General features: G+C 41.9%; 1 protein-coding gene across 1 annotated transcript in view; it reads left to right on the forward strand.

Annotated features, from left to right (window-relative positions):
- The window catches only part of NUP133 (nucleoporin 133), a 57,394-nt gene that overhangs the window by 20,216 nt on the left and 11,301 nt on the right, over positions 1-25,877 (forward strand). Inside the window, exons 10-20 of the mRNA XM_065894043.1 lie at positions 643-790; positions 1,647-1,804; positions 3,211-3,302; positions 7,763-7,926; positions 9,179-9,273; positions 11,842-12,066; positions 15,488-15,610; positions 16,185-16,284; positions 16,851-17,102; positions 17,744-17,877; positions 20,234-20,392. Of these exons, the coding sequence (XP_065750115.1) occupies positions 643-790; positions 1,647-1,804; positions 3,211-3,302; positions 7,763-7,926; positions 9,179-9,273; positions 11,842-12,066; positions 15,488-15,610; positions 16,185-16,284; positions 16,851-17,102; positions 17,744-17,877; positions 20,234-20,392 (1,650 nt within the window). The remainder of the gene's footprint in view (positions 1-642; positions 791-1,646; positions 1,805-3,210; positions 3,303-7,762; positions 7,927-9,178; positions 9,274-11,841; positions 12,067-15,487; positions 15,611-16,184; positions 16,285-16,850; positions 17,103-17,743; positions 17,878-20,233; positions 20,393-25,877) is intronic.

The following is a 25,877-nucleotide window of genomic DNA, read 5'->3' on the forward strand; positions in this document are numbered from 1 at the left end:
CAAACAGAAATAAACCTTATGTGTTCTGATTATACAAGAAAAATATGCTCAGTGTTAAAATTTTTCAGACAGTGGGAAAGGGTATAAAGAAGACAATTTGAGAATAAAAAAATTCCATGTTTATGTTATGTTTGTAAAATTCTTTTAATAAACGGAATATCCTTTTTAGCTTTTGCTAATTTTATGATTTAATTAGGTCTTATTTCTATTTTTAATTTCATATATGATCAAATTAACTCAGTTTTCTTGTGCTTGATATCTGGACAGTGAAGAAAAAGACAATATTTATCAGGGGTCGTTTATAAATAAATTTGTCAATTCTAAAATAAGTAATGAACTAATCCTTTTATTTTCTTCCTCACATTTGTTACAGGCGGTTAGTTAAAATCTTATCACCATGGAAACGTTTTCAAACTTTGCTAATTATTTGCAACTCAGCAAATGGTCTCTAATTGATGTTTACAAACTTATTCTGTCATGTTTTGTAAGTCATCTGATGGATAGTGTTTAGGTTTTCACAAGGATAATCAACAAATTATTTTATCATTTTTATGAGCATACAAAAGTGTGAATTACAAAATCATACAAACAAGTATTTTTGTTTCAATTCTGATTAAATGTAATCTTAAATTTAATTTTCAGTCTGAAGACTTGATTATATGTCAGTTGATGGTCCCAAACTTTTCAAACCAGACTGCCTATCTGTATACTGAAAGTGCTGTCTACGTGTGCTCCACAGGAACTGGGAAGTTTTCTCTTCCTCGGGAGAAAATCGTCTTCAATACACAAGGTAGGGTAGTGGTTTTAGAAAACAGGATTAGGGAACTCATTAGTCATTCTGAGCAGTTTTTGTTCTCTTTCCATAAACTTTGCTTCAAGCATGATGCCTGTGACATTCAATCCCACGCCTACAGTAGCTGAAAAACTGGAAGGGTGGTAGAGTTCCCAAACTGATACATTTATGGGCAAAAACTAGTAACGTTTTTCCCAGAAGAGGCCAAGAAGAAAAGAACTGATGCTAACAGAAGTAATTGCTTGTTCCTGGTCAGTAAGAGTGACTTATTCTGAGCTGATGTTCTTTAAATGTTTGTCCAGACCCCTGGGTAAGAAGAATCCCAGGTGCTGGACTCATGCAAGGGTGCTGGAATTGGGGGGGGAGGTGTGGGTGATGGGGGGAGCCAGCCAGGAGTGAAAAACACCAAGCAGACAGTCTCATTAGGGTCTTTATCTTAAGGGGCAAAGGGCAAAATCCATGTGAGGCAGCAGGATGGAACCTCAATTCTCTAGTCCCAGCACCAGAGCCTTGACTGGGTGAGTGGGATGCTGTTAAGACTACAAGAGAGCTTAAACCTTTTCCTTCCGCACTGGCTTTCTCAGTAAGTCAAGGTAGGGTTGGCAAGCTGTACTCTGAGTCTTGCAGAAGGGATGATTTTCTCGTTTGGTGCTCTGTACCCACTACTCTTGCAAGGCACAGTGAAGGACACAGCCTACCACTCCAGATAGTGGGGAGCCTTGACTTTTGACGCGGGATTACAGAGTAGGAGTAACGCGGCAAAGGATATCACCAGGATTTTCTGCTGGGAGGTGGATTTAGGAAAGTACTTTTTGGTTATGTCTATCTGATCGTGTATTTTTCTTTCTCTTAGGAGATAGTATTTTAGGAGCTGGTTCCTGTGGGGGCGTTCCTATCCTTTTTTCCAGAAACAGTGGATTGGTGTCGATTACTTCAAGGGAAAATGTGTCCGTATTGGCAGAAGACCTTGAAGATTCCCTGGCATCTTCAGTTGCTGGACCAGGCAATGAAGTAACGTGGTTCCATAAGATTTTTTTTTTCTTTAAAGTATAGTTGATTTAAAGTGTAGCTGATTTGCGAAGGATTTAACGATTTTTATCAGGGTGTTTCCCACAAATGTTTAAAAGTCAGACACTTTTAAAAGAGTTGTGATGAAGACATTAGTTCTTTTATCTCTCTCATCTTTTTTGTCCTCATATTCAGAAGCGACTACTTGTAAGTCCTTCAGCTGTTTTTTTTGGCGTTTGCCTCCACATTTCTAAGTAATATGCGTGTATTGCTGTCTCTCATTCACTAATTCTCGTCATCTGTAGATCTCCTGTCGGAGGATGAGGACTTGGGTAACCTACATTCCTCTCTGCCTTTATCACCCCAGTGTACATTTTTTCCATTATAAGGGCTATGTGAATGTTGTTTATAGTCCAGAGTGAAGCAGTGTGCTGATTCCATTTCCTTTAGTGTACAACTTTGTGCGATTCTTGGAGTGGACTAATTTCATATTTGCTTACTTTTCTTTGATATATGGCTTAATCTTCCCACACCCTCCAGCAGCTGCGTAGGCGCCTTTCTGTAAAGCTTTGCCCAGGGTCACGTCTCTAGAGAAGCCCCTTACCTGCTGTCTGCCTGGAACTTCCCTATTTCTTGTCCTCAGGGCCTGTCCCCGCACTGCACCGGTTTGCCTGGCCTCCTCCCTGCTCTGTCACTTGCTGCTCCTCCCTTCTGGTTTCCATCTTTGTCTGTTGCAGTTGGAACCACAGATGTGTGGTGGTTGTGTTTCTTTTTCTTCTGGGATGATTTTTGAGGGGAGAGTGGGGGAAAAAAACATCATTTTTTTTTCCTGTCATCTTGAATTCTGAAATACCCTGATCCGTAAAAACGATTTTTATCATTCTTTTACAGGAGGCTAAAAATTAACACTCTTTGGGGTAATTTCCATTTGAATAGTATGTAAAATATATAGACTGTGTAATTCAAAATGAAAATGATTTGATACAGGTTCAACAGAAAGTAACTTTTTTTTTTACGTTTTTTCTTTTGTAATCATGTGGTTTTCATAATACTGCTGTATGTTAAGATTGAAATCAACCATCATGCTTAGAAATACACTTTGTGATGAGTTGTATAAGGGTACGCCTATAAGAAGGTTGTGTTGTGATGAAATCTGCAGATGATTTTACTCACAATAGAATTCCTGAATTATATATACATTCTCTATAGGACTTTAGTTGATCATTTGGTGTGTTTTATCTTGTTTCAATAAATGTCTTAAGTATCAATATATAAACCGTTGGTATGGAGAGTACGGCAAACAGCTGTGTGTCTGTACTGTTGCTCTCATAGGTGGGTCCAGTGTTTAGTCCAATAACTAAGAATATTCTTATACCTTCACCTCTAAATTATAGTTTGTTTTTTTACAGAGTGTGGTTTTTGACACCTCTACCAAGAATGAAACTATTGCCCGGGAAGATAAAACCAAATTGCTAAAAGCTGCTTTTCTGCAATACTGCAGGTATGACAAGTCTTTAAAATTACTGCCCTTTTAATGTTTGAGGACACATGTTACTGACATATGCTGCTTATTTGTTGACTAGTGGGAATGAGTTGGAGGAGTGAAGCCATCCAGGAGAAGATGTTTTTCTGAGCTTTAGCACTTTAACAAACTCTTGTTCGGAACTTGGTAGCCGCGGGAGGGTTCCAGCTAGGCTGGCAGAAACCTGGTGTAACACAGCCTCTCCACTCGATGGAAACAATGTCCCACTAGAAATGGTGGTCATGAAGGCAGCTTGCAAGCATGCTTTATGTATAATGTGAAGGCAGTGAAGTTGCATACAAAGGGTTATCATCGCTGTTGTAAAGGAATTAGTCTTGGCCTGTTGGTTGAGTTCTGCTGTGTAGAAATCACCATAGAACTCAGTGGCTTATTTAATACAGCTTCTGGCCCTGCGTCTGGCTGTTCGGGGCTGTGCTGGGGTGGCAGTTTTCCTCGTCCTGCCTGGGCTCGCGCATGGTCTGTGGTCAGCAGCCAGCTATCTGGTTACACTTGCTCCCATCTGGGGACCCTGGCTGGTCAGCTCTGTCTGCCTCATGCGGCATCTCTTCCTCTAGCAGGCTACCCTGGCCTGCTCACAAACCTCAGGGTTCTGGAAGTGGAAGGGAGGAAGCCTCGCTGCACAAGTGCTCTTCGAGTTCCTGCTTGGTCACATTTGCTAATATCCCGTTGGCCCCAGCGAGTCCCGGGGTGAGGCCCCGTGGAAGGCTGCTCGCAGGAGGGTGTGTGCGGGGTGGAGCAAACAACCGCACTCGCTCTGTCACACTTGCTGACCCTATACAGTCGTTTCAGTTTGTCCTGCACACACGTTCTGCGTGTTCTGTATCTGGTACCTTCCATTTATATTGGAATGAATGCTCGGGAAAATTGTGATCCAGCCCTTGCTCTGTCCCGATTAACTGTGTGAGACTTTGGACACATTGCTTAATGTCTCCGGAACTGGAGTTTAGCAGATCTTTGTTTTGAAGAAATAGTCAGACTTTACTGCCTCCATTTTTGCCGCTCTCAGCTCACAGTCCCGTAATTCCACTCCTAGTGGCGTCTGGTGCGTGGAGGCTCCCTCTCACAGAAGGGACATACTTGAGACTTTGCAGTGCATTTACAGTTTGAAAATTCTGTGCCATCGTACTGATGGTCTACTGAGCTTAATTTCCTGTCCAGAAGAGGGCACCAGTGTTTTGTTTCTGTTTTTAAATAGTATTCTTTTAAGTCTTGTTCTGTTGCATGGTGTCCAGTCTGACTGCCAAGATTTGGATTAATACTCTGATTTTATCTTGTATAAATTTATCCTTTAATTGACAGTTCTGTCAGACTCGTGGCATCTCAACATTTAAATGGTAATGGAGTCCCTGTACTAGTTTCCTGTGCCTGCTGTAGTGAATTGCCACAAACTGGGTGGCTTAAAACAATAGAAATTTATTCTGTCACAGTTCTGGAGGCCAGACGTCCAAGAGAACGGTGGCAGCAGGGCCGTGTACCCTCTGAAGGCTCTGGGAAAGGGTCTTCGCTAGCCTCTCCCTTAGCTCCTGGTGATTGCGGGCAGTTGTTGGCTTTCCTTGGCCACATACGCATCCCTCCAGCTGTCTGTATTGGCATATGGCCTTCTTCCCTGTGCATCTGTCTTCACGTGTCCTGATGATGACACCAGTCATTGGGTTTAGGGCCCACCCTAATCCAGTAGGACCTCAGCGTGAACTTAGCTGATCGTATCTTCAAAAACCTTATGTCCAAATAAGATCACGTGCTGAGGTTCTGGGTGGACTTGGATTTGGGGGGACATTATTCAACCCAGTATAGTCATTTCTAAATGTTTTACTGGGGAAGATGATTAAGTACGAAAAGGGGTCCCTGACCTCAAGTGCTCAGAGCGTAGTAACCTTAGGACCGGTGTTATTGGACTTCTGACACAACTGTGTTATCCTGTTCAGCATAAAGTACCATGAGGTTAACAAGAAGTCATTTCTGGGGTGGTATCAGCCAATGGTCTAAAAAAATTAGCCTCTTCACAAATGGGATCATGGAACCTTTAAAGCAGCATTTCTCAGCCTTCTCACTACTGACATTTGAGGCCAGATGGTCTTTGTTGTGGGGCCGTCCTGTGCACTGTAGGGTGTTTAGCACCATCTCTGGCCTCTTCCCATTTGATGCCAGTAGCATCCTTCCCCCCAACCCGTGACAACCAGAATTATTTTCAGGGGGTCAAAGCTGGTGGATAGAACTCTAAACTATTATCCATTCAGTTTTTTGCTAAGGTAATATTACTATTTTTATAGCATGGTTTCTTTGAAATTAATTTTTATATTATTTTGGTTTTCATTTTACTTAATATAAAATCTTTTGTTTGTGAGAGGTTTAAGAAACTTAGTCTTTTGATTAAAATAGTTCATTATTGAGTGATCATGCTATGGTCCACTTTGTATTCCCATGACCTCTAGCATAACTAGGTTTCCGGCTTCAACCTTGCCTTTAACACTTCGCGGCAGTTTTTCTGTGTTTCTCTGGTCAGCTCTGTCTCCTCTTCTGCAGAGAGCATTTCAACCCTTTCCTCGCCTCGCTACCTTCCCATTTCTCTGCCCCTTTCCCCCCCAAGCAGCTGACTCAGGCTCCTGTTGCACAGAGGTAGTAGAAGCCATCAGAGGACAACTCCCTGTACTTAGCGCCCACAAACTTACCTGCATCCCGACTCCTCTTCCCTTTCCCTCCCTGCGGAGTAGGAAGAGGTGTTCTTCTTCCTAAGGCCAGTCTCTCTGTTCTGAGTGCCATTGTGTCCTGTTTCCCTTGAGGCTGTACTCTCTCAGTTACTCCCCTTCTACATCTTTGACCTTGTGCTGGCCTCTTCTCATCAGCTGTTAATCATATTTAATCTGCCACTTTTAAAAAAGACCAGTCTGGGCTTCCCTGGTGGGGCAGTGGTTGAGAGTCCGCCTGCCGATGCAGGGGACACGGGTTCGTGCCCCGGTCTGGGAAGGTCCCACATGCCGCGGAGCGGCTGGGCCCGTGAGCCATGGCCGCTGAGCCTGCGCGTCCAGAGCCTGTACTCCGCGACGGGAGAGGCCCCAATAGTGAGAGGCCTGCGTACCGCAAAAAAAAAAAAAAAAAAAAGACCAGTCTTTGATTTGTTGTCCCCCTTTGAGCTAGCACCTCTTCTGTTTGTTCCTGTTTACAGCTAAACTGCCTGAGACGTCGTCTCCAGTTGTTACCGTCTTCCATATTTTTCTCTTTCTACTCCCTGCGCCATCTTTCCTCCTTCCTTGGCTTCATTTGCTGAAGAAGCACAGCCCTACCTTGCTCTGGGCCATTACATACAAATGAAGAATGTTCAGAAGCAGTTGTGTGTTCCACAGGAACCTAGTTGTAACACATGTGAAACTGTGCTTGTCTTCTCCAGAGCTTATTCTTTCTTTCCTAGCCCCTGTTCCAGTGGCAGGTCCTAGCAGCCACAGTCAGTTGTTCAGTCATCCTTGTGCATCAGAGCCAGCCGATGGCCAGAATTTCCCTCCTGTGTCTCTTTCTCAAAGCTGTCTGCCTGTCTCCTAGCTGCTGCAGCTGCTGCTGGTGGAAACTCCCATCCTCTCTTGCCTGGATAGATTTCTGCAGTAACTTCCTCACTGGATTTTTCTCCCTCCTGTCTGATCCCTCATCTCCATAGCGTAGTTAGAATGATCTTTTAAAAATAGAACAGATTGCAACATTTCCTTCTAAGCTCAAACTCCGTCACATGCTTTACGAGACCTTCTGTGCTCTGTCCTTTGTTTCTAAGAGGTCTGCCTTGGACCCTTCTTCCCTCTCTCCTCACTGGATGATCTTCTCTCCCCCAGGGCTTCCGTTCTCTGCTGGGATGCAGGCGTACTTCTTAGAGGTGTGCCTTGTGCTCTCTCTGCCGCTGTGTGCCCCTCCCACACTCGCCCCCACCTCCCTGCACCTCTTCCTCCAGGAAGTGTTCCCTGCCTGTCGGGGGTTTTGGTTTTCCCTCTGTGTGCTCTGTGGCCTCTGTGCTTTCCCTGTCTAGTGTGTGTGTCACTGCTTCTTTGATTATCTGACTCCTCACGCCACTGTATACTTTGTGAAGTCTCAGGACTGTGTTCTGATGTCTTGTTTATTGTTCTGTCTCCAGAGCCTGCATATTATCAGTGTTCAACACATATTTGTTGAATTAATGAATGCATAATTGTCTCCCTTTTAAATAAATGTTATTAGAAGTAATAAACTTTGGGCTAACATATGGGACTTTTAATTTCACAATTAACTTTTTCATGATGAGTTTAATACTTTCACTTTTTTAAAAAAAATTTTTATTGGGGTATAATTGCTTTACAATGGTGTGTTCGTTTCTGCTTTGTAACAAAGTGAATCAGCTATACATATACATATATCCCCGTATCTCCTAATACTTTTACTTTTGTTTTCTGATTTTATTTCAGAAAAGATTTAGGTCATGCTCAAATGATAGTTGATGAGCTGTTTTCCTCTCACTCTGATTCGGATTCCAATTGTGAACTAGACAGAGCTGTTACCCAAATCAGCGTGGACCTGGTGGACGACTACCCTGCTTCTGATCCACGGTGGGCTGAGTCTGTCCCCGAGGGTAAGAGCATCCTAATGTTAATGTTATGGAGAAGAACATTCTGGTTCTTTTGTTCAAGCGTTTCTCAGTGCATATTTTTTATCTTCTGAAACAATTTAATATTAATTCAGTATTTTATAAAAGTTGTAACTTTCCTTATAGTAGATTTTTTTTTTTTTGCGGTACGCGGGCCTCTCACTGTTGTGGCCTCACCTGTTGCGGAGCACAGGCTGCGGACGCGCAGGCTCAGTGGCCATGGCTCACGGGCCCAGCTGCTCCGCGGCATGTGGGATCTTCCTGGACTGGGGCACGAACCCATGTCCCCTGCATCAGCAGGTGGACTCTCAACCACTGCGCCACCAGGGAAGCCCATAGTAGATTTTTAAAAGGGCTCAGAACAGGGAGCTCCTGGTTGGTCTTAGTGGTTAGGATTTGGAGCTTTCACTGCCATGGCCCGGGTTTAGTCCCTGGTCGGGGAACAGAGATCCCGCAAGCTGTGCGTCATGGCCAAAATAATAAAAAAAGAAAAAAACACCTCATCTATTTTACATACATACATGCATGCATACATAAAGGGCTCAGAACAGGTCTACATAGTAGAATAGAAACTGAGGAAACATTGGAGCAAATCCTACATGTTCTGTCTGAACAGGTTAATCAGCCCTACTTAGCTTTCTCAGCATGTTATTTCTAAAAGGAAATTGGTGGCATAGGTAGGCATTTGACACTTGCCCCAAATTAAATGATAAGTTTAGCATAACTACTGAATTTGGCTAATGGAAATTATGTGCTTCTCTAAGAGCAGCAGTGGTCAGATCTCAGCCTGTAGAAGTGGGCATATGTCCTCTTGTTCAGCCTGGGTGACTGTCCCTCCATGCAGCATCGGGGCACTCGGGTCCCCAAGGACCATGCAACTGTCACAAACATCCTTTCAATCCCTAATTTCCTGCCTAGCAAGTAATTCTCATTAGAGTCTTAGGAAGAAAACATCAGTGCTCACCTTCTTTCTTTGACTATTTTGAGCTGTCAAGCTTAGAATGATACAAGTGATTAAACTAATAATAACACATTTGTGTTTTGAATAAATACGGTATGAATTGTATCAAACCCCCCAAAGTTTCGTCTAAATTTTTAACCTCTTGGGTAATGTAATTAATAATTGCATTGAAAGGTTAGTACTTTCCTTTTGTATAGATTTTTCTTAACTTTTAATAGCGGTACTTTCTGTCAAGCCAGTGTATTATGTTTTTGTCTTGTTATTGTGTTTCACCAGAAGCACCTGGGTTCAGCAATACATCTTTGATTATTCTCCACCAACTCGAAGATAAGATGAAAGCCCATTCTTTCCTTATGGACTTCATTCACCAAGTAGGCAACCCAGTCGCTGTGAACAGGGATGGCCGGACACCTGGCTTTACTGTGCCCTTTGTGGCTCTCTCCAGGACAGTGGGAGACCCTTTCTCACTAATTCTGAGGTGTTTCATTGGGTGGGACATGACTAGTGTTGTCCATTTTCTTTGCTGACTTAAGTAAATCATTCCAGGGCTGTGTGGAGGCCTGTTACTACAAGAAGCAAAGCTGCATTGAAAATAGGATAAAAAGAAGAAAAATAGTGTATTTCAGCAGAAATGTTATTTCAGCTTTTCTTGTTACATCCTATGATACCCTGCTTTTCATTCGGATTTCCTGTGTGCTTTTATATAAAACTTAGGTTTTCCCGAGTTGATTTTGTATTATTAGAAAGACAGTGAAGAATCTGAAGGCGGTGACATGTTTTCCTATGTGGATGTTTAATTTCGAGGTGCCGTTAGCATCAAATACTCACATAAAGTATTCTTTTTTTTAAGCGGTAAGGGAATTCCCATTTATATTGAACCTAATAATAGAAAATGTTTTTGCTGCTAGACAGAGTTGTTACACAAAATCACCCATCCTTACCTTGTTGATCAGTTGTGGCTCCCAGGCATAATCCAAAAGAATTAATTTAAATCCAGTTTTGCACACTTTCTCCCAGAAGCAGTATGCCTCCCCGTTAAGGAGACTGAAGTCAGTGCCACCTAATAGCACCTTCTGTGGTGGCGGGAGCGCCCTGTGGCTGTGCCGCCCAGCATGGCAGCCTCAGTCCTGTGTGCCTACTGAACACTTGACATTACTGCTGCAGCTGAGGAGCTGAACTTTTCTAAACTTAAATTTAGTTAACTTAAAGTCACCACTTTGCTGGGTAGTGGCTACCTTATTGGACAGTGTGGTTCTAGAGGATTCCAGAAATACCTTGGTTTCTAATACCTCACTCTGCTTCAGTTTTTTATTTTTATTTTTTTGCGGTACGTGGGCCTCTCACTGCTGTGGCCTCTCCCGTTGCGGAGCACAGGCTCCGGAAGCGCAGGCTCAGTGGCCATGGCTTACGGGCCCAGCCGCTCCGCGGCATGTGGGATCTTCCCGGACCGGGGCACGAACCCGCGTCCCCTGCATCGGCAGGCGGACTCTCAACCACTGCGCCACCAGGGAAGCCCTCTGCTTCAATTTTAATGCACAGTCTGGCTCCAGTCTGCTCTTACTGTCTGGGCAAGAGAACTTTATTTGTTCATTGAGTCTTTTCTTAGTGTTTTAGGTGGGCTGCAGATCAATGGGGAAAAAACATGTTTTCTTCTGATGTAATTGTCAGGTGTTATCAGTTAACTCTTAATACATAACAAATACCCCCGGATGTGGTGGGTTAAAACAACTGTGGGTTAGCAGGGCGGTTCTTTGCTGATTTCCCCTGGGCCCTCTCCTTGAACTGCATTTGGGGTGGGCTGAGCTGGCAGGTCCCCAGGCGTCTCTTGTCAGACTGGCAGTCGGTGCCACCGTCCGCTGGGGCCTCCTGGTTCTCCCCCCACTTAGTCTTATCCTCCTCTAGGCTGGACTGGCCTCCTGTGGTCTCCAGGCGGCGCTTCAAGGGGATGAACTTAGAAGCTGTAGGCTTCAGACGTCACATATTATCACTTCCACCAAAGCGACGTTGGTCGAAGCAAGTCACAAGGCCAGGCCAGATAAAAGGGATTGGGAACTTGATTGTGCCTCTTGATGGGAGGAGTGGCAAGGTCACGTTGCAGAAGGCTGGGGTGGGAGGAGTCCGTGGCCCTCACAAGCCACACTGCGGGGATGCTAAGTTATTGGGGGGGGGTGCGAAGGGGGAGAGCCATGGGTCTGGAGCTGTTGTGGCATCTCTTGGTACAGCCTCCCTGGGCCTCAGACCCTCGTGGAGTCACACAGCTGTTGGCAGCGGCATCCGTTGCAAGGGAATGTCTAGCCAGACCTAAAAATCCCAGTCTGCCTGTGCCTTTATATTTCCTTTAATATTTAGAGCTCATTTCATTGAAAGATTTACATTAATAATCAGGAAAAATGTACAACTGGATACTTGTATCTAAGAAAATAATTCTGAATATAAAACTCTCCTCCTCAAGCCAGAAATGGGCATCAAGCAAATCAGAGGCAGCTGATGCAAAGGGTCAGAGACACCCCCCCCCCATACCCTCCCCATGGCTTTAGGGTTCTGGAAGGTGGAGGCTGCTGAGTTTCTAGTTCTGAAGGTCTGGAGTCTAGGGGAGTTGATCAATGTAGCTAGAAAAGAACAATTTTATGATTTTGATAACCATAAACAATCATTTGAGGAATAAGGTAGGTAGAGACAACAGTAGTTGACCCTAATCTTAGAACAGGAATGTCTGTACTTTCTTACAGGTGTAAATGGCCCTGGCTGAAGAGAGAGAGAGAGAGAGAGAGAGAGAGAGTTAGAGTTAGGAACAGCCCCAAAGACCAATAGACGGAGGTCTTTCTGGGGGAGGATGGGGCCAGCATCTCTGTACCCAGTGAGCTGCTGGTGGAAATGTGACTGCGTTCTGTATGTTACTGTGAATGCTTTGTAAGAATATGTGTTCGTCTTGTCTCAAGGTCGGCTTGTTTGGACGTCTCGGCACTTTTCCAGTGAGAGGGCTGCCGATGGCCACACGGCTGCTGCTCTGTGAACACGCTGAGAAGCTGGCCGCCGCCATCGTCCTCAAGAACCACCACTCAAGGCTTTCCGACCTTGTCAACACAGCAATACTGATGGCCTTAAACAAGAGGGACTGCGACATCCCGTGCAACCTGACTCCCGCAGACGTCTTCTTCAGAGAGGTGAGACAAGACCTGTCCTCCCCTTAGTGCGGCTCTGGAGCGCTGTGCCATTTACAGAACGGGCCCCCGGTGAGGAAAGGATTGAGAACAAAAGATGTCATTGAAGTTTTAAATTGGACTCCGTGTTTTCTGGGTAAATTATCCCTCAAAAGTATCACTCATTTATCGCTTTCCCTGTAAGTTAGGGCTTGTAAAGATGACTACAGAGTCTTCCCTGTCACGTCTGGATGTTTTCCTCGTGTTTCTCCACACCACGTCTTGACTCTGCCCCAGAGGGCGTCTCCATGGTGGGCTCCCCTGTCCCCCGGCTTCTGTTGTTTTGATGAAGGTGCAGCACCATCAGGTCAGAGCTTGGAGCTGTCGTCCCCAGCTTCCTTCCTTGCTGCTTCCACCTGTTTGCTGTGCCTGCTGTCAGACCAGGCTCCTCTCAGGCCGCCCTCTCCGCCCCTCCAGCGACTGCTCTGTCGCAGTTCCCCTTCAGGCCTGGACCTAACTGTGGCTCCCCATCTTGCTAGCCCGGGGCTGCACCATCCCGCCTTGGTCCCCTGACTCCTGCCCACATCTTTGTAAACAGTCCCTTCACTAAACTCTCCTCAGCTGCCTGCTGGGATCCTGCTCTACACCTCACTTTTAAAGTCAGATTTAGGGGAAAAGAAAAACCTGCTGTAAACTTGGGAGGGAGAAAAGATGAAGGTGCTGGCCAGCTGGTGGCAGCTGGGCACTGGTCAGAGCACACAGCTCTGGTACCTGAGTGATACCTCGCAACCTCATGAAAGGCAGGGCTGACTTTCCCGTCTCCCTTTACAGGTGTTGACGCCAAGACCCAGGGGCCGGTTGACTCAGCTGAGACCACAGACCCTGGCTCTGAGCCACCATTCAGCAGGCTGTTTTGGGTGTGCTAGTCAGTTGCTTCAGGAGTTTGTAGTCCTTCACTAGGGCTGTTCCTTCTCCCTTTGTGGCGTTATCTGAGTTTAGAAACAGTGCTAGCTCTTCCCCCAGCTCTGTGGAATTTGGAATTGTTTTTTGCATTTGGGAAGTTTTTCTGTTTGGTGCCTCTAATTTTATCTCCTTCCTCGTGCAGTCCGGCTGTCATCTAGCATCTAACAGCCTGTGCCAAGGGTCTCTTCTACTCTGAATATTTGATGTACTGCAACCAAAAATAAGACACTGAACTATGTTCAGTTCTGTTGACTCCATAAATGTATTTAGTTTGAAGAAGGCCTCATTTTTATACATTTGGGCTTTTTTTTCTAGGGAATGTAAGGCAAAGCACTTTTCTGTTTTATTTTGTTTTTTAATCAAGTATACCTGAAATCTGAATGAAAAAAAAGAAAGACAGTTCACCTCAAATTTCATGATCTAACCAAACTGTTGTCATTTTTGTGTCCTTTTTTGTCTGTTCGTACATAATTTTACATGATAAAGTTTTTGGTTTTCTTATTTAATTATTAATGACAAATTGAGTTGAGCAAGAGCCTGGTTGCTTTTTCTGCTTTGGGATCAAAGTGCAAAGCATACTAGTTAATTATGTATAAGTACATTTTTCCAATTAACTGGAAAAAAAATAGGGTCTGGAAGTTATCAATTGGATGAATACATAATTCATGAGTAGCCCCGTAGGAATATGACAGGAAAAAAAAAACTAAAAATGTGATTGGTTCCTCAAAAGAATGCTCCATATGGAAGATAGTAATGTTTAAGACTGTTTACATCACCATTTATTTTAATTTCTCTTTACATTTACTGGTCTTAAGCTTCCTTTGGGTGAAGTTCTAAAGGTCCTCCCCATGGCATAACCATAATAAAAAGAGAGAGCTGAAGAGGTATGCATGTGTTTAGTGAAAAAATATGTATCAATTTTTTTTTTCTTTTTACCTGTCCATCTACTTGGGAGTGGTAAATTACATTACAAACAGGTATGCATTTTAAGAGAAGAGCTGGATAACCCAAGTCAGGCTCTGATTGGTGGGCTGTGTAGGGGAGATGTGATCTCACAACCCTGGATAGAAGGTAAAATAATACAGACTCTGCTTGAGGGTTGACCCTCCACCTGTAGCCAGTCTGGAAGGAGCCCCCGTACCTCCTGGGGCTCTATAAAATGAGTTAACTGCTTCAGAACAGGCCCTCAACGGTGTTGGTACAGCTTATGAGCAATGTCTGAAACCACTGAACATGTAACTCATGTGGTAAGGCTGTCTAGCAAGTGTCTTGGGATTTTATTTGCTTTTACATTATTTCGTGCCTTTTATATCACATATGCTTTCATTATCTTTTTCACATTAACAGTGTAAAAAATTCTTAGAAATTCAACGTGCCAGAGGTTTCCTGCTAGGGCTGTTAGGATGCCTTTGACTGACATCAGAAATACTAAAGGAAGAAGAGTGATTTTGTTTGGGCTCCGTTGTGCATGTGTTTATGAACCGTTCGTTCACCTAGTTTGTAAGTCCTTGAGGGCAGCGAATCTCATTTCCATTTCTCCTTATCTCTGAGCGCCCGATGCTATGCAAACTCTGAATGCCAAGTAAATATCCACTTGATAAATAAAGGGGGAAAAGCTTAACTGGGGGCTGAAACTGGAAACAAGTGTTTCAGTGCTTGACATTTTTGCACAGTTACCTTCATGTGTTAATTAATGACAAAAAATAGAACAGTTACAAGTTACGTATTTAGTTAGTTTCTATGTAGCTACTGCTGTTCTACAAACATTTCTATTATGTCTAAAGAAAAGAAATTCTTCAAAGAAAGAAATTAGCAACCTCATTGGTTGGATAACTATTTTTTTTTTTTTTTTTTTTTTTTTTTTTTATGCGTTACGCGGGCCTCTCACTGTTGTGGCCTCTCCCGTTGCGGAGGACAGGCTCCGGACGCGCAGGCCCAGCGGCCATGGCTCACGGGCCCAGCCACTCCGCGGCACGCGGGATCCTCCCAGACCGGGGCACGAACCCGCGTCCCCCGCATCGGCAGGCGGACTCCCAACCACTGCGCCACCAGGGAAGCCCTGGATAACTATTTTAATCCATTAGTTCATTCGTTTAATTCATTACTTTGGAGTCTCGCATTGTTATGTGACATCATTTGTAGCCTAGTACTATTTAAAGGTGGCATTGAGCCCTCATAGCTATAATAAACAAATATTTCAGTTACTTGATATTTAAATTAAAAACCTACCGGCTACCAATCCAGATTGCTTGTTTATCAGACTTATTTATCAGTTATTTGGGCTCTCCACCTTTTAAAAGTTAGAAGATTCTAACTTTTCTTGGCTTTTAAATTTGTTTTCATCACTGACTGTCCCTTTGACTACTGAGCAGAGGGTGTGACTTAGTGAGGAAAGCCTGCTGAGTCGATTCCAGGCAGCTGTAAGCGTGGCGCATCGGCATGGCCTCTGTTCCTAGTAGGTACCGTCTCTGTCCTTCCTCAGGTGTCCCAGGTAGATAGCGTCTGGGAGTGCTTACTGGAGCACGAGGAGCAAGTCTTGAAGGACACGGCCTTGGAGCCAGTTGAATGGGCGGAGGCGGCGATCAGTGTGAACAGTATTCTCAAGGTACGCACGCATGCTGAAGATACCAGCAACTCAAAGCCCAGGTTGTGGATGGAGGAGGAAGTGGCCTCCATGTTCCTACTTTGCATCACCAGTGATCCATAATGGTTTAGGTATTCGTTCATTCCAAAAAGTTAGGAAAACCTCAGTCATTTTATCAGTCAGTTAATACACATCTGAGTGTTTGCCTTGTGCATGTTAGAAGTTTCTATTTGGTAGAATAAACCTTTTATTTGGAGAAGACATGTATATCATTGCAAAGGTATTAATGTTACTGTAACTGTCTGCTTTTTAATTACACAAAAGCACACTACTTATATTATTGATTAAAATGTTTCATTTAATTTTAGCTCATGGACTTCATAGTAATTGTCTTCCTAGTTCGGTTACCATAGTTCTCTAAAACTGAAGTTAAACTCTAGAGTAAAACAAATTTCAAATGCAGAAAGAATCAAAAAGTAGTCCAACAGGTCTGTGCCGAGTAATTTTTTGTAATAATAGACTTGATGTTTCAGATAATCTTAGAGATCCTGGGATCCCTTGCTTCCTGCATGTGATAACACATTTCATTTTCCAGGACATGCTGCAAGCTGCTAGTCATTATCGACAAAATAGAAACTCCTTGTATAGAAGAGAAGAGCCAGTAGAAAAAGAACCTGAGTATATTCCGTGGACAGGTGAGATTGCAAGCACTGCACCCAAATATACTGATTCATTAGCAGTTGATGAAAATATATTTCTACTGGTCTGTCACTTTCAGAAGCCGTATTGTTCTCCTAGTGCGAGTTTGTGAGTGAAATGAAAAATAACATAAGTGCCATCTCCAAGATGAGTAGTTCTTACGGAAATCACTTTATTGCCTTGGAATAATTTGTAGATCTCTCTGTAACTCATGTTTTAAACTGGTACTCACGCATCTACTAGGTTTTAGTACGTATAGCTATTCATAGCAGCAGGCCCTGGATGTACTGACTGTATTTTTTGTTGATTTAATACAAGAAAATAAGTGGAGTAGCATTAAAGGAATTTAGAAGGAAGAAGAATCATGTTTACCTGGCTCTGCTGAGGCCGTCCTCATGGAGAAGATGGGTTTGAGCAGGACATAGAAAAGTATCAGCTGACCTCCTATTTGATTTCTTTTTCCATCCATCAAGGCTGACGGGATATAATTTTTAGGCAGTTGGTCTTTCCCGTAGCCATTATGGAATCCTTACTTGTCATATTATTTTGTGTGATTTTACAGCAACGAGTGGTCCTGCCGGCATTCGAACAGCAATAGTGCGCCAGCACGGGATTGTCCTGAAAATGGTTTATCCTCAGGCGGATAGCAACCTCCGAAACATTCTGACAGAGCAGCTGGTAGCACTGATTGATTGCTTCCTGGATGGTTATGTTTCTCAGCTCAAGTCTGTGGACAGATCCAGTGATCAAGAAAGATATAACAATCTGGAAATGGAATACCTGCAGAAAAGATCAGATCTCTTATCTCCGCTTCGTAAGTGCCTGATATTTAGTGAGGGCTGTGGGTCTCGAGTCTGCAGAACAGATGCAGGAGCCAAATCATTCACGCAATGTGTTATGCAGTGTAATGCCGTTAACCCCGCTGTAGCTCAGAGCCTAAAGCAGAGCTTTCCTGTGTGCAGCTTTCTGTGTTCGCTTACTCAGCCTCGTTGTCATTACTTACCAGGTAACAAGTGTCCTAGATGGTGTTAAAGATGATTTAGAAATAAATAAATTAACAGCATGTGGAGACTGCCTACCATCTCAGACCTTCACAGGAACAGCTAGACTGCAGGGTAGAGCAGACAAGGGTCGTTCCACGGTGTGGAGAGGTGCTACGGCTCTTCGGAGGAGGACACGAGACGGTCACAGCCAGGATTCAGAGAAGAAGCTTGTCTTGCTACATGAAGGAAGGGGATAGCATCTTAGGTGGGCAGTGATGAAGCAAGGGACTGAATTTACATCTTTAATGAGTTTATATGGATTATGAAACTAAATGCCAGTAACTGGAAAGGTTCCTATTAATTAACTTTAGTATATAATATGAATAAAGGTAAAATTTCAAGGAATATTTTTTTTATTGCATATTAAGTTTTCGCTAACAGGGTTTTTTTCCATCTGTTCTCATTTCCATAGTCACACTAGGCCAGTACCCATGGGCTGCTTCATTAGCAGAAAAATACTGTGACTTTGATATCTTAGTACAAATGTGTGAGCAGACTGACAACCAGGCCAGACTGCAGCGCTACATGACACAGTTTGCTGACCAGGTAACGAACCCTGGGGGTGTAGGCAGTGGACCCTGTAAGAAGACTTTACCATTTCAAATCTTACTTGGGGTTTTTGGAAGATGATACAGTCTTTTTGCAGATTACCAGATACTAATTTGTACATTATGTTTCTTTGTAAATAGGTAGACAATTCTTTATATATAAATATTACTGACGGATTCTTTGACCTCTGAAAAATATGTTAAGACTTTTATTTCTATTCTTATATTTTCAGTTATAATTAAAAGTACTTAGGGATACGGATATTGCTAGAGTTCTAAAGTTTGAGTAGAAGATCTTGGGAGCATGGGATGCTACTTTTAGAGAGCTCAGATTTCCATACACCTAAGATTCTTGTTTTCCTTCTTTGACATGCTTCCTGTTTTTGTTTTTTTACGCTTACTATTTTTTTTAAAGTTCGCATTGTGACACTATTTAGGTACATTTAAGTTGTTCCTTAAAGCCAGTCTATTCAGTCAGTTGATCTTTATGTAAAAACTGATTTTTTTTCTTACTATAAAGGTAACATTGTATAAAATTCAGGAAACCACTATAAACAAAGAAGAAGATTAAAAAATCGTTCATAATTCTACCACCCAGAGAGAACCCTTCTTAACATTTGGTTTTATTCTTCTAGTCTTTTTACTCTACCAAACATGTTTCGTTAACTGCTTATTTCACTTAATACATAACAGACGTTTGTCCATATCATTAAATATTACACAACCACATTTTTAATGTTGTTACGGTATTCATGGACTGGATGTAACTTATTTGATCAGAACTTGATTGCTGGACATGGCTTATCTCGTATTTCACAGTAGTGCTGAAGTAAGTACTTTGTGCCCATCATAACTTTTATTCCTTACAAGGATTCTTATTCTCCGTTGATATTTTCCATCCTTTTGTGCTTTGTTCCTTTTATTTTCTTTAATATGTTTACTAGTTATTTTAAGTCCTTTTGTGCTGATTCCAAAATGATCATTCTTAGGTCTGCTTCTGCTGCCTGCATATTCATATTTTTCTGCTTCTTATGTCTTACAACTTAAAAAATATATATTTATTTATTTTTATTTTGGCTGTGCCGGGTCTTAGTTGAGGCACATGGGATCTTCGTTGCGGTGTGCAGGATCTTTTTTCTTTTTTTAGTTGCGGCATGCGGACTCTTAGTTGTGGCCTGCATGTGGGATCTGGTTCCCCGACCAGGGATTGAACCTGGGCCCCCTGCATTGGGAGCATGGAGTCTTACCCACTGGACCACAAGGGAAGTCCCTTGCAATATTTTAAATTGTATTTTGGACATTGTGTATAAAAGAACCGTAAAGACGGAAATCAATGCTGTTCTTTCCCCTGGGAGACAGGTAAGATGAGAGGCAGATCACTCAATACATCAAGAATAGAGGTGGGTCAGGGCTTGACTGCAGCTTCCGTTAAATTCATTCATTTCTGGTTTCAGATGTCTTATGGGGCTGGTGTGTTCCTTGCAGAATTCCCCCTTTAGTGGAGATATCTCTTAAGTACTGTGAGACTGCAGGACACTTTTGTCTTCCTTTCCAGCCCAGCCTCACACCACCCCAGCATCCAGCAAACGTCCTGTGGGGAAACTGGATATGCCTCTCTAGATTCTGATTTATTGTGCCAGCCCACATGGACACGTGGCACCCAGTTCTGCCCCTGAGAATCTTTCATTCTGGAAGGATAGCGTCTCAGTACCGTCCAGTGGAACTTTCTGTGGTAATGGAGATCTTGCCCATATGTGCTGTCCCAAATGGAGTCTCTGACCACAGATGGCCTTCAAGTACTTGAAATGTGACTGGTGTCTCTGAGGGACTGAATTTCACATTTTAGATTAAGTTTAAGCAACTACATGTGACCGGTGACTGCCATATTATTGGACAGCGCACATCTGTGTGACCCTGAGCAAGATCCCCTTTCTGGATCTGAATGGCCTCATTTGTTAAATGAGGTGATTTGAGGACCCTACAGTGCAGGAAATGAGTGTTTAAAACTGGATTTCTATTCTGGAGTCTTAAGACCTTTGGGAGAAATTTAATACTTTATTATCAGAAATTTTTTTTTTTTTTTTTTTTTTTTTTTGGGCGCTACGCGGACCTCTCACTGTTGTGGCCTCTCCCGTTGCGGAGCACAGGCTCCAGACGCACAGACTCAGCGGCCATGGCTCACGGGCCCAGCCGCTCCGCGGCATTTGGGATCTTCCCGGACCGGGGCACGAACCCGCGTCCCCTGCATCGGCAGGCGGACTCTCAACCACTACGCCACCAGGGAAGCCCCAGAAATGTAGTTTTAAAAACTGTATTACTATATATTCTTGAATTCTTGGCTTTGTTCTTTATAGAATTTTTCAGACTTTCTCTTCCGTTGGTATCTGGAGAAAGGAAAGCGAGGCAAATTATTATCTCAGCCTATTTCTCAGCACGGACAGTTGGCCAATTTTTTGCAAGCTCATGAACATCTCAGCTGGTTACATGAAATTAACAGCCAAGAATTAGAAAAGGTAAGAAGGATTCAGTTATATGGAGCAGATTTAGGCAATTTTTTGTTTAGTTTTAACTAGTTTAGTTTTTTGTAGTTAAATACTACTTATGGATTTTTTAAAAATGTATATCTCCTATTCTCTCACATAATTTGATAAAAGTATTTTTCATTTATGATGGTACTGCCATTACTTGTTATATCTCAGTTAAAAAAAATGAAGACCATTGTGATTTGACTGTTATTACAGTAAAATGAAGCGCAAAAACTTTAACACATAATTAGCAGTTATTGGCCTTTTTTTGTAATGAGTATTTTCTTGTAATAAAAATGTTCAAATTATCAGTAAAAAGAGTACATGAATTAAAGTTTGTCCTTGACAGGGTATTGACGTGAGAGCAAATGTTGGGTTTTTTGGGGGTTTTTGTGGCTAGGCTCCTGTTACAGCCCTTTTTTTTCTTTAATTGGGGTATAGTTGTTTTACAACGTTGTGTTAGTTTCTACTTTACAGCAAAGTGGAGTTCCCTGTGCTATACAGCAGGTTCTTACTAGTTATCTATTTTATACATGTTAGTGTATATACGTCAATCCTAATCTCCCAGTTCATCCCACCCCCCACTTCCTACCCCCCACTTTCCCCACTTGGTGTCCATACGTTTCTTCTCTACATCTGTGTCTCTGTCTCTGCCTTGCACACGGGTTCATCTGTACCATTTTTCTAGATTCCACATATATGCATTAATATATGATATTTGTTTTTCTCTTTCTGATTTCACTCTGTACGACCATATCTAGGTCCATCCACATCTCTACAAAAGACCTAATTTCATTCCTTTTTATGGCTGAGTAATATTCCATTGTATATATGTACCCTATCTTTTTTTTCCATTCGTCTGTTGATGGGACATTTAGGTTGCTTCCATGACCTGGCTATTGTAAATAGTGCTGCAGTGAACAATGGGGTGCATGTGTCTTTTTGAATTACGGTTTTCTCTGGGTATATGCCCAGTAGTGGGATTGCAGTAGTGGGATTGCTGGGTCATATAGTAGTTCTATTTTTAGTTTTTTAAGGAACCTCCATACTGTTCTCCATAGTGGCTGTATCAATTTACATTCCCACCAACAGTGCAAGAGGGTTGCCTTTTCTTCCACACCCTCTCCAGCATTTATTGTTTAGATTTTCTGATGATGCCCATTCTAACCGGTGTAAGGTGATACCTCATTGTAGTTTTGCATTTCTCTAGTTAACGATGTTGAGCAGCTTTTCATGTGCTCTTGGCCATCTGTATGTCTCCTTCGGAGAAATGTCTATTTAGGTCTTCTGCCCATTTTTTTATTAGGTTGTTTGTTTTTTTGATATTGAGCTGTTTATATATTTTGGAGGTTAATCCTTTGTCCGTTGATTCATTTGCAAATATTTTCTCCCATTCTGACATTTGTCTTTTCGTCTTGTTTATAGTTTCCTTTGTTGTGCAAAAGCTTTGAAGTTTCACTAGGTCCCATTTGTTTATTTTTGTTTTTATTTCCATGACTCTAGGAGGTGGGTCAAAAAAGATCTTGCTGTGATTTATGTCAAAAAGTGTTCTTGCTATGTTTTCCTCTAAGATTTTTATAGTGTCTGGTATTACATTTAGGTCTTCAATCCATTTTTTTTTTTTTTTTGCGGTACGCGGGCCTCTCACTGTTGTGGACTCTCCCGTTGCGGAGCACAGGCTCCGGACGCGCAGGCTCAGTGGCCATGGCTCACGGGCCTAGCTGCTCTGTGGCATGTGGGATCCTCCCGGACCGGGGCACGAACCCATGTCTCCTGCATTGGCAGGTGGACTCTCAACCACTGCGCCACCAGGGAAGCCCTTCAGTCCATTTTGAGTTTATTTTTGTGTATGGTGTTAGGGAGTGTTCTAATTTCATTCCTTTGCATGTAGCTATCCAGTTTTCCCAGCACCACTTACTGAAGAGACTGTCTTTTCTCCATTGTATATCCTTGCCACCTTTGTCATAGATTAGTTGACCACAGGAGCATGGGTTTATCTCTGGGCTTTCTATCCTGTTCCATTAACCTATATTACTGTTTTTGTGCCAGTACCGTATTGTCTTGATTACTGTAGCTTTGTAGTATAGTCTGAAGTCAGGGAGTCTGATTCCTCCAACTCTGTTTTTTTTCCTCAAGAATGCTTTAGCTATTCGGGCTCTTCTGTGTCTCCGTACAAATTTTAAGATTTTTAGTTCTAGTTCTGTCAAAAATGCCATTAGTAATTTGATAGGGATTGCATTGAATCTGTAGATTGCTTTGGGTAGTATAGTCATTTTCACAATGTTGATTCTTCCAATCCAAGAACATGTATATCTCTCCATCTCTTTGTGTCATCTTTGATTTCTTTCATCAGTGTCTTACAGTTTTCTGAGTATAGATCTTTTACCCTCTAGGTAGGTTTATTCCTAGGTGTTTTATTCTTTTTGCTGCAGTGGGATTGTTTCCTTAATTTCTCTTTCTGATCTTTCACACTTAGCGTATAGGAATGCAGGAGATTTCTGTGCGTTAATTTTGTATCCTGAAACTTTACCAAATTCATTGATGAGCTCTAGTAGTTTTCTGGTGGCATCTTTAGGATTTTCTATTTATAATATCATGACATCTGCAAACAGTGACAGTTTTACTTCTTCTCTTCCAATTTGTATTCCTTTTATTTCTTTTTTTCTCTGACTTCCGTGGCTAGGACTTTCAAAACTATGTTGAATAGTAGTGGCGAGAGTGGACATCCTTGTCTTGTTCCTGAATCTTAGAGGAAATGCTTTCAGTTTTTCACATTGAGAATGATGTTTGCTGTGGGTGTGTCATATATGGCCTTTATTATGTTGAGGTAGATTCCCTCTATGCCCACTTTCTGGAGAGTTTTTTTTATCATAAATGGGTGTTGAATTTTGTCAAAAGCTTTTTCTGCATCTACTGAGATGATCTTTATTCTTCAATTTGTTAATATGGTGTATCACACTGATTTGCATATATTGAAGAATCCTTGAATCCCTGGGATAAATGCCACTTGGTCATGGTATATGATCCTCTTAATGTGTTGTTGGATTCTGTTTGCTAGTATTTGGTTGAGGATTTTTGCATCTATATTCATCAGTGATATTGGCCTGTAATTTTCTTGTTTTGTAGTATCTTTGTCTGGTTTTGGTATCAGGGTGATGGTGGCCTTACAGAATGAGTTTGGGAGTGTTCCTTCCTCTGCAATTTTTGGGAAGAGTTTGAGAGGGATGAGTGTTAGCTCATCTCTAAATGTTTGATAGAATTCACCTGTGAAGCCATCTGGTCCTGGACTTTTGTTTGTTGGAAGATTTTTAATCATACTTTCAATTTCATTACTTGTGATTGGTCTGTTCCTATCTTCTATTTCTTCCTGAAAGAAATAGAATGGAAGCTTATACCTTTCTAAACATTTGTCCATTTCTTCCAGGTTGTCGTTTTTATTGGCATAGCATTGCTTGTAGTAGTCTCTTAGGATGCTTTATATTTCTGCAGTGTCTGTTTTAACTTCTCCTTTTTCATTTCTAATTTTATTGATTTGAGTCCTCTCCCTCTTTTTCTTGATGAGTCTAGCAAATGGTTTATCAATTTTGTTTATCTTCTCAAAGAACCAGCTTTTAGTTTTATTAAACTTTGGTATTGTTTTCTTTGTTTCTATTTCATTTGTTTCTGCTCTGATCTTTATGATTTCTTTCTTTCTACTAACTTTTCTTTTTCTTCTTCTTTCTCTAGTTCCTTTAGGTGTAAGGTTAGATTGTTCATTTGAGATTTTTCTTGTTTCTTGAGGTAGGCTTGTATAGCTATAAACTTCCCTCTTAGAACTGTTTTTGCTGCATCCCATCGGTTTTGGGTTGTCATGTTTTCATAGTCACTTGTCTCTAGGTATTTCTCGATTTCCTCTTTGATTTCTGCAGTAATCTCTTGGTTATTTAGTAATGTATTGTTTAGCCTCCATGTGTTTGTGTGTTTTACGTTTTTTTCCCTGTAATCGATTTCTAATCTCATAGCATTGTGGTTGGGACAGATGTTTGATATGATTTCAATTTCCTTAAATTTACCAAGGCTTGATTTGTGACCCAAGATGTGATCTGTCTTGGAGAATGTTCCGTGTGCACTTGAAAAGAAAGTGTAATCTGCTGTGTTTGGATGGAATGTCCTGTAAATATCAATTAAATCTATTGTGTCTTTTAAAGCTTCTGTTTCCTTATTTTTTTTCATTTTGGGTGATCTGTCCATTGGTGTAAGTGAGGTGTTAACGTCCCCCAATATTATTGTGTTACTGTCGATTTCCTTTTTATAGCTATTAGCAGTTGCCTTATGTATTGAGGTGCTCCTATGTTAGGTGCATATATATTTATAATTGTTACACCTTCTTCTTGGATTGATCCCTTGATCATTATGTAGTGTCCTTCCTTGTCTCTTGTAACATTCTTTATTTTAAAGTCTATTTTATCTGATACGAGTATAGCTACTCCAGCTTTCTTTTGATTTCCATTTGCATGGAATATCTTTTTCCATCCCCTCACTTTCAGTCTGTATGTGTCCCTAGGTCTGAAGTGGGTCTTTTGTAGACAGCATATATATGGGTCTTGTTTTTGTATCCATTCAGCGAGCCTGTGTCTTTTGGTTGGAGCATTTAGTCCATTCACGTTTAAGGTAATTATCAATATGTATGTTCCTATTACCATTTTCTTAATTGTTTTGGGTTTGTTTGTGTAGGTCCTTTTCTTCTCTTGTGTTTTCTGCTTAGAGAAGTTCCTTTAGCATTTGTTGTAGTGCTGGTCTGGTGGTGCTGAATTCTCTTACCTTTTGCTTGTCCGTAAAGCTTGTGATTTCTCCATCGAATCTGAATGAGGTCCTTGCTGGGTAGAGTATTCTTGGTTGTAGGCTCTTCCCTTTCACCACTTTAAATATATCATACCACTCCCTTCTGGCTTGTAGAGTTTCTGCTGAGTAGTTAGCTGTTAGCCTTATGGGAGTTCCCTTATATGTTATTTGTCATTTTTCCATTGTTGCTTTTAATAATTTTTCTTTGTCTTTAGTTTTTGTCAGTTTGATTACTGTGTCTTGGTGTGTTTCTCCTTGGATTTATCCTGCCTGGGACTCTCTGCACTTCTTGGACTTGGGTGGCTATTTCTTTTCCCCTGTTAGGGAAGTTTTTGACTATAATCTCTTCAAATATTTTCTCTGGTCCTTTCTCTCTCTCTTCTTCTGAGACCCCTATAATGCGAATGTTGATGTGTTTAATGTTGTCCCAGAGGTCTGTTAGGCTGTCTTCATTTCTTTTCATTCTTTTTTCTTTATTCTGTTCCATGGCAATGATTCCCACCGTTCTGTCTTCCAGGTCACTTATCCGTTCTTCTGCCTCAGTTACTCTGTATTGATTCCTTCTCGTGTAGTTTTCATTTCAGTTATTGTATTGTTCATCTCTGTTTGTTTGTTCTTTAATTCTTCTAGGTCTTTGTTAAACATTTCTCGC

Source organism: Phocoena phocoena, chromosome 16 (assembly GCF_963924675.1).
Source record: "Phocoena phocoena chromosome 16, mPhoPho1.1, whole genome shotgun sequence".
NCBI classification, from domain to species: domain Eukaryota; kingdom Metazoa; phylum Chordata; class Mammalia; order Artiodactyla; family Phocoenidae; genus Phocoena; species Phocoena phocoena.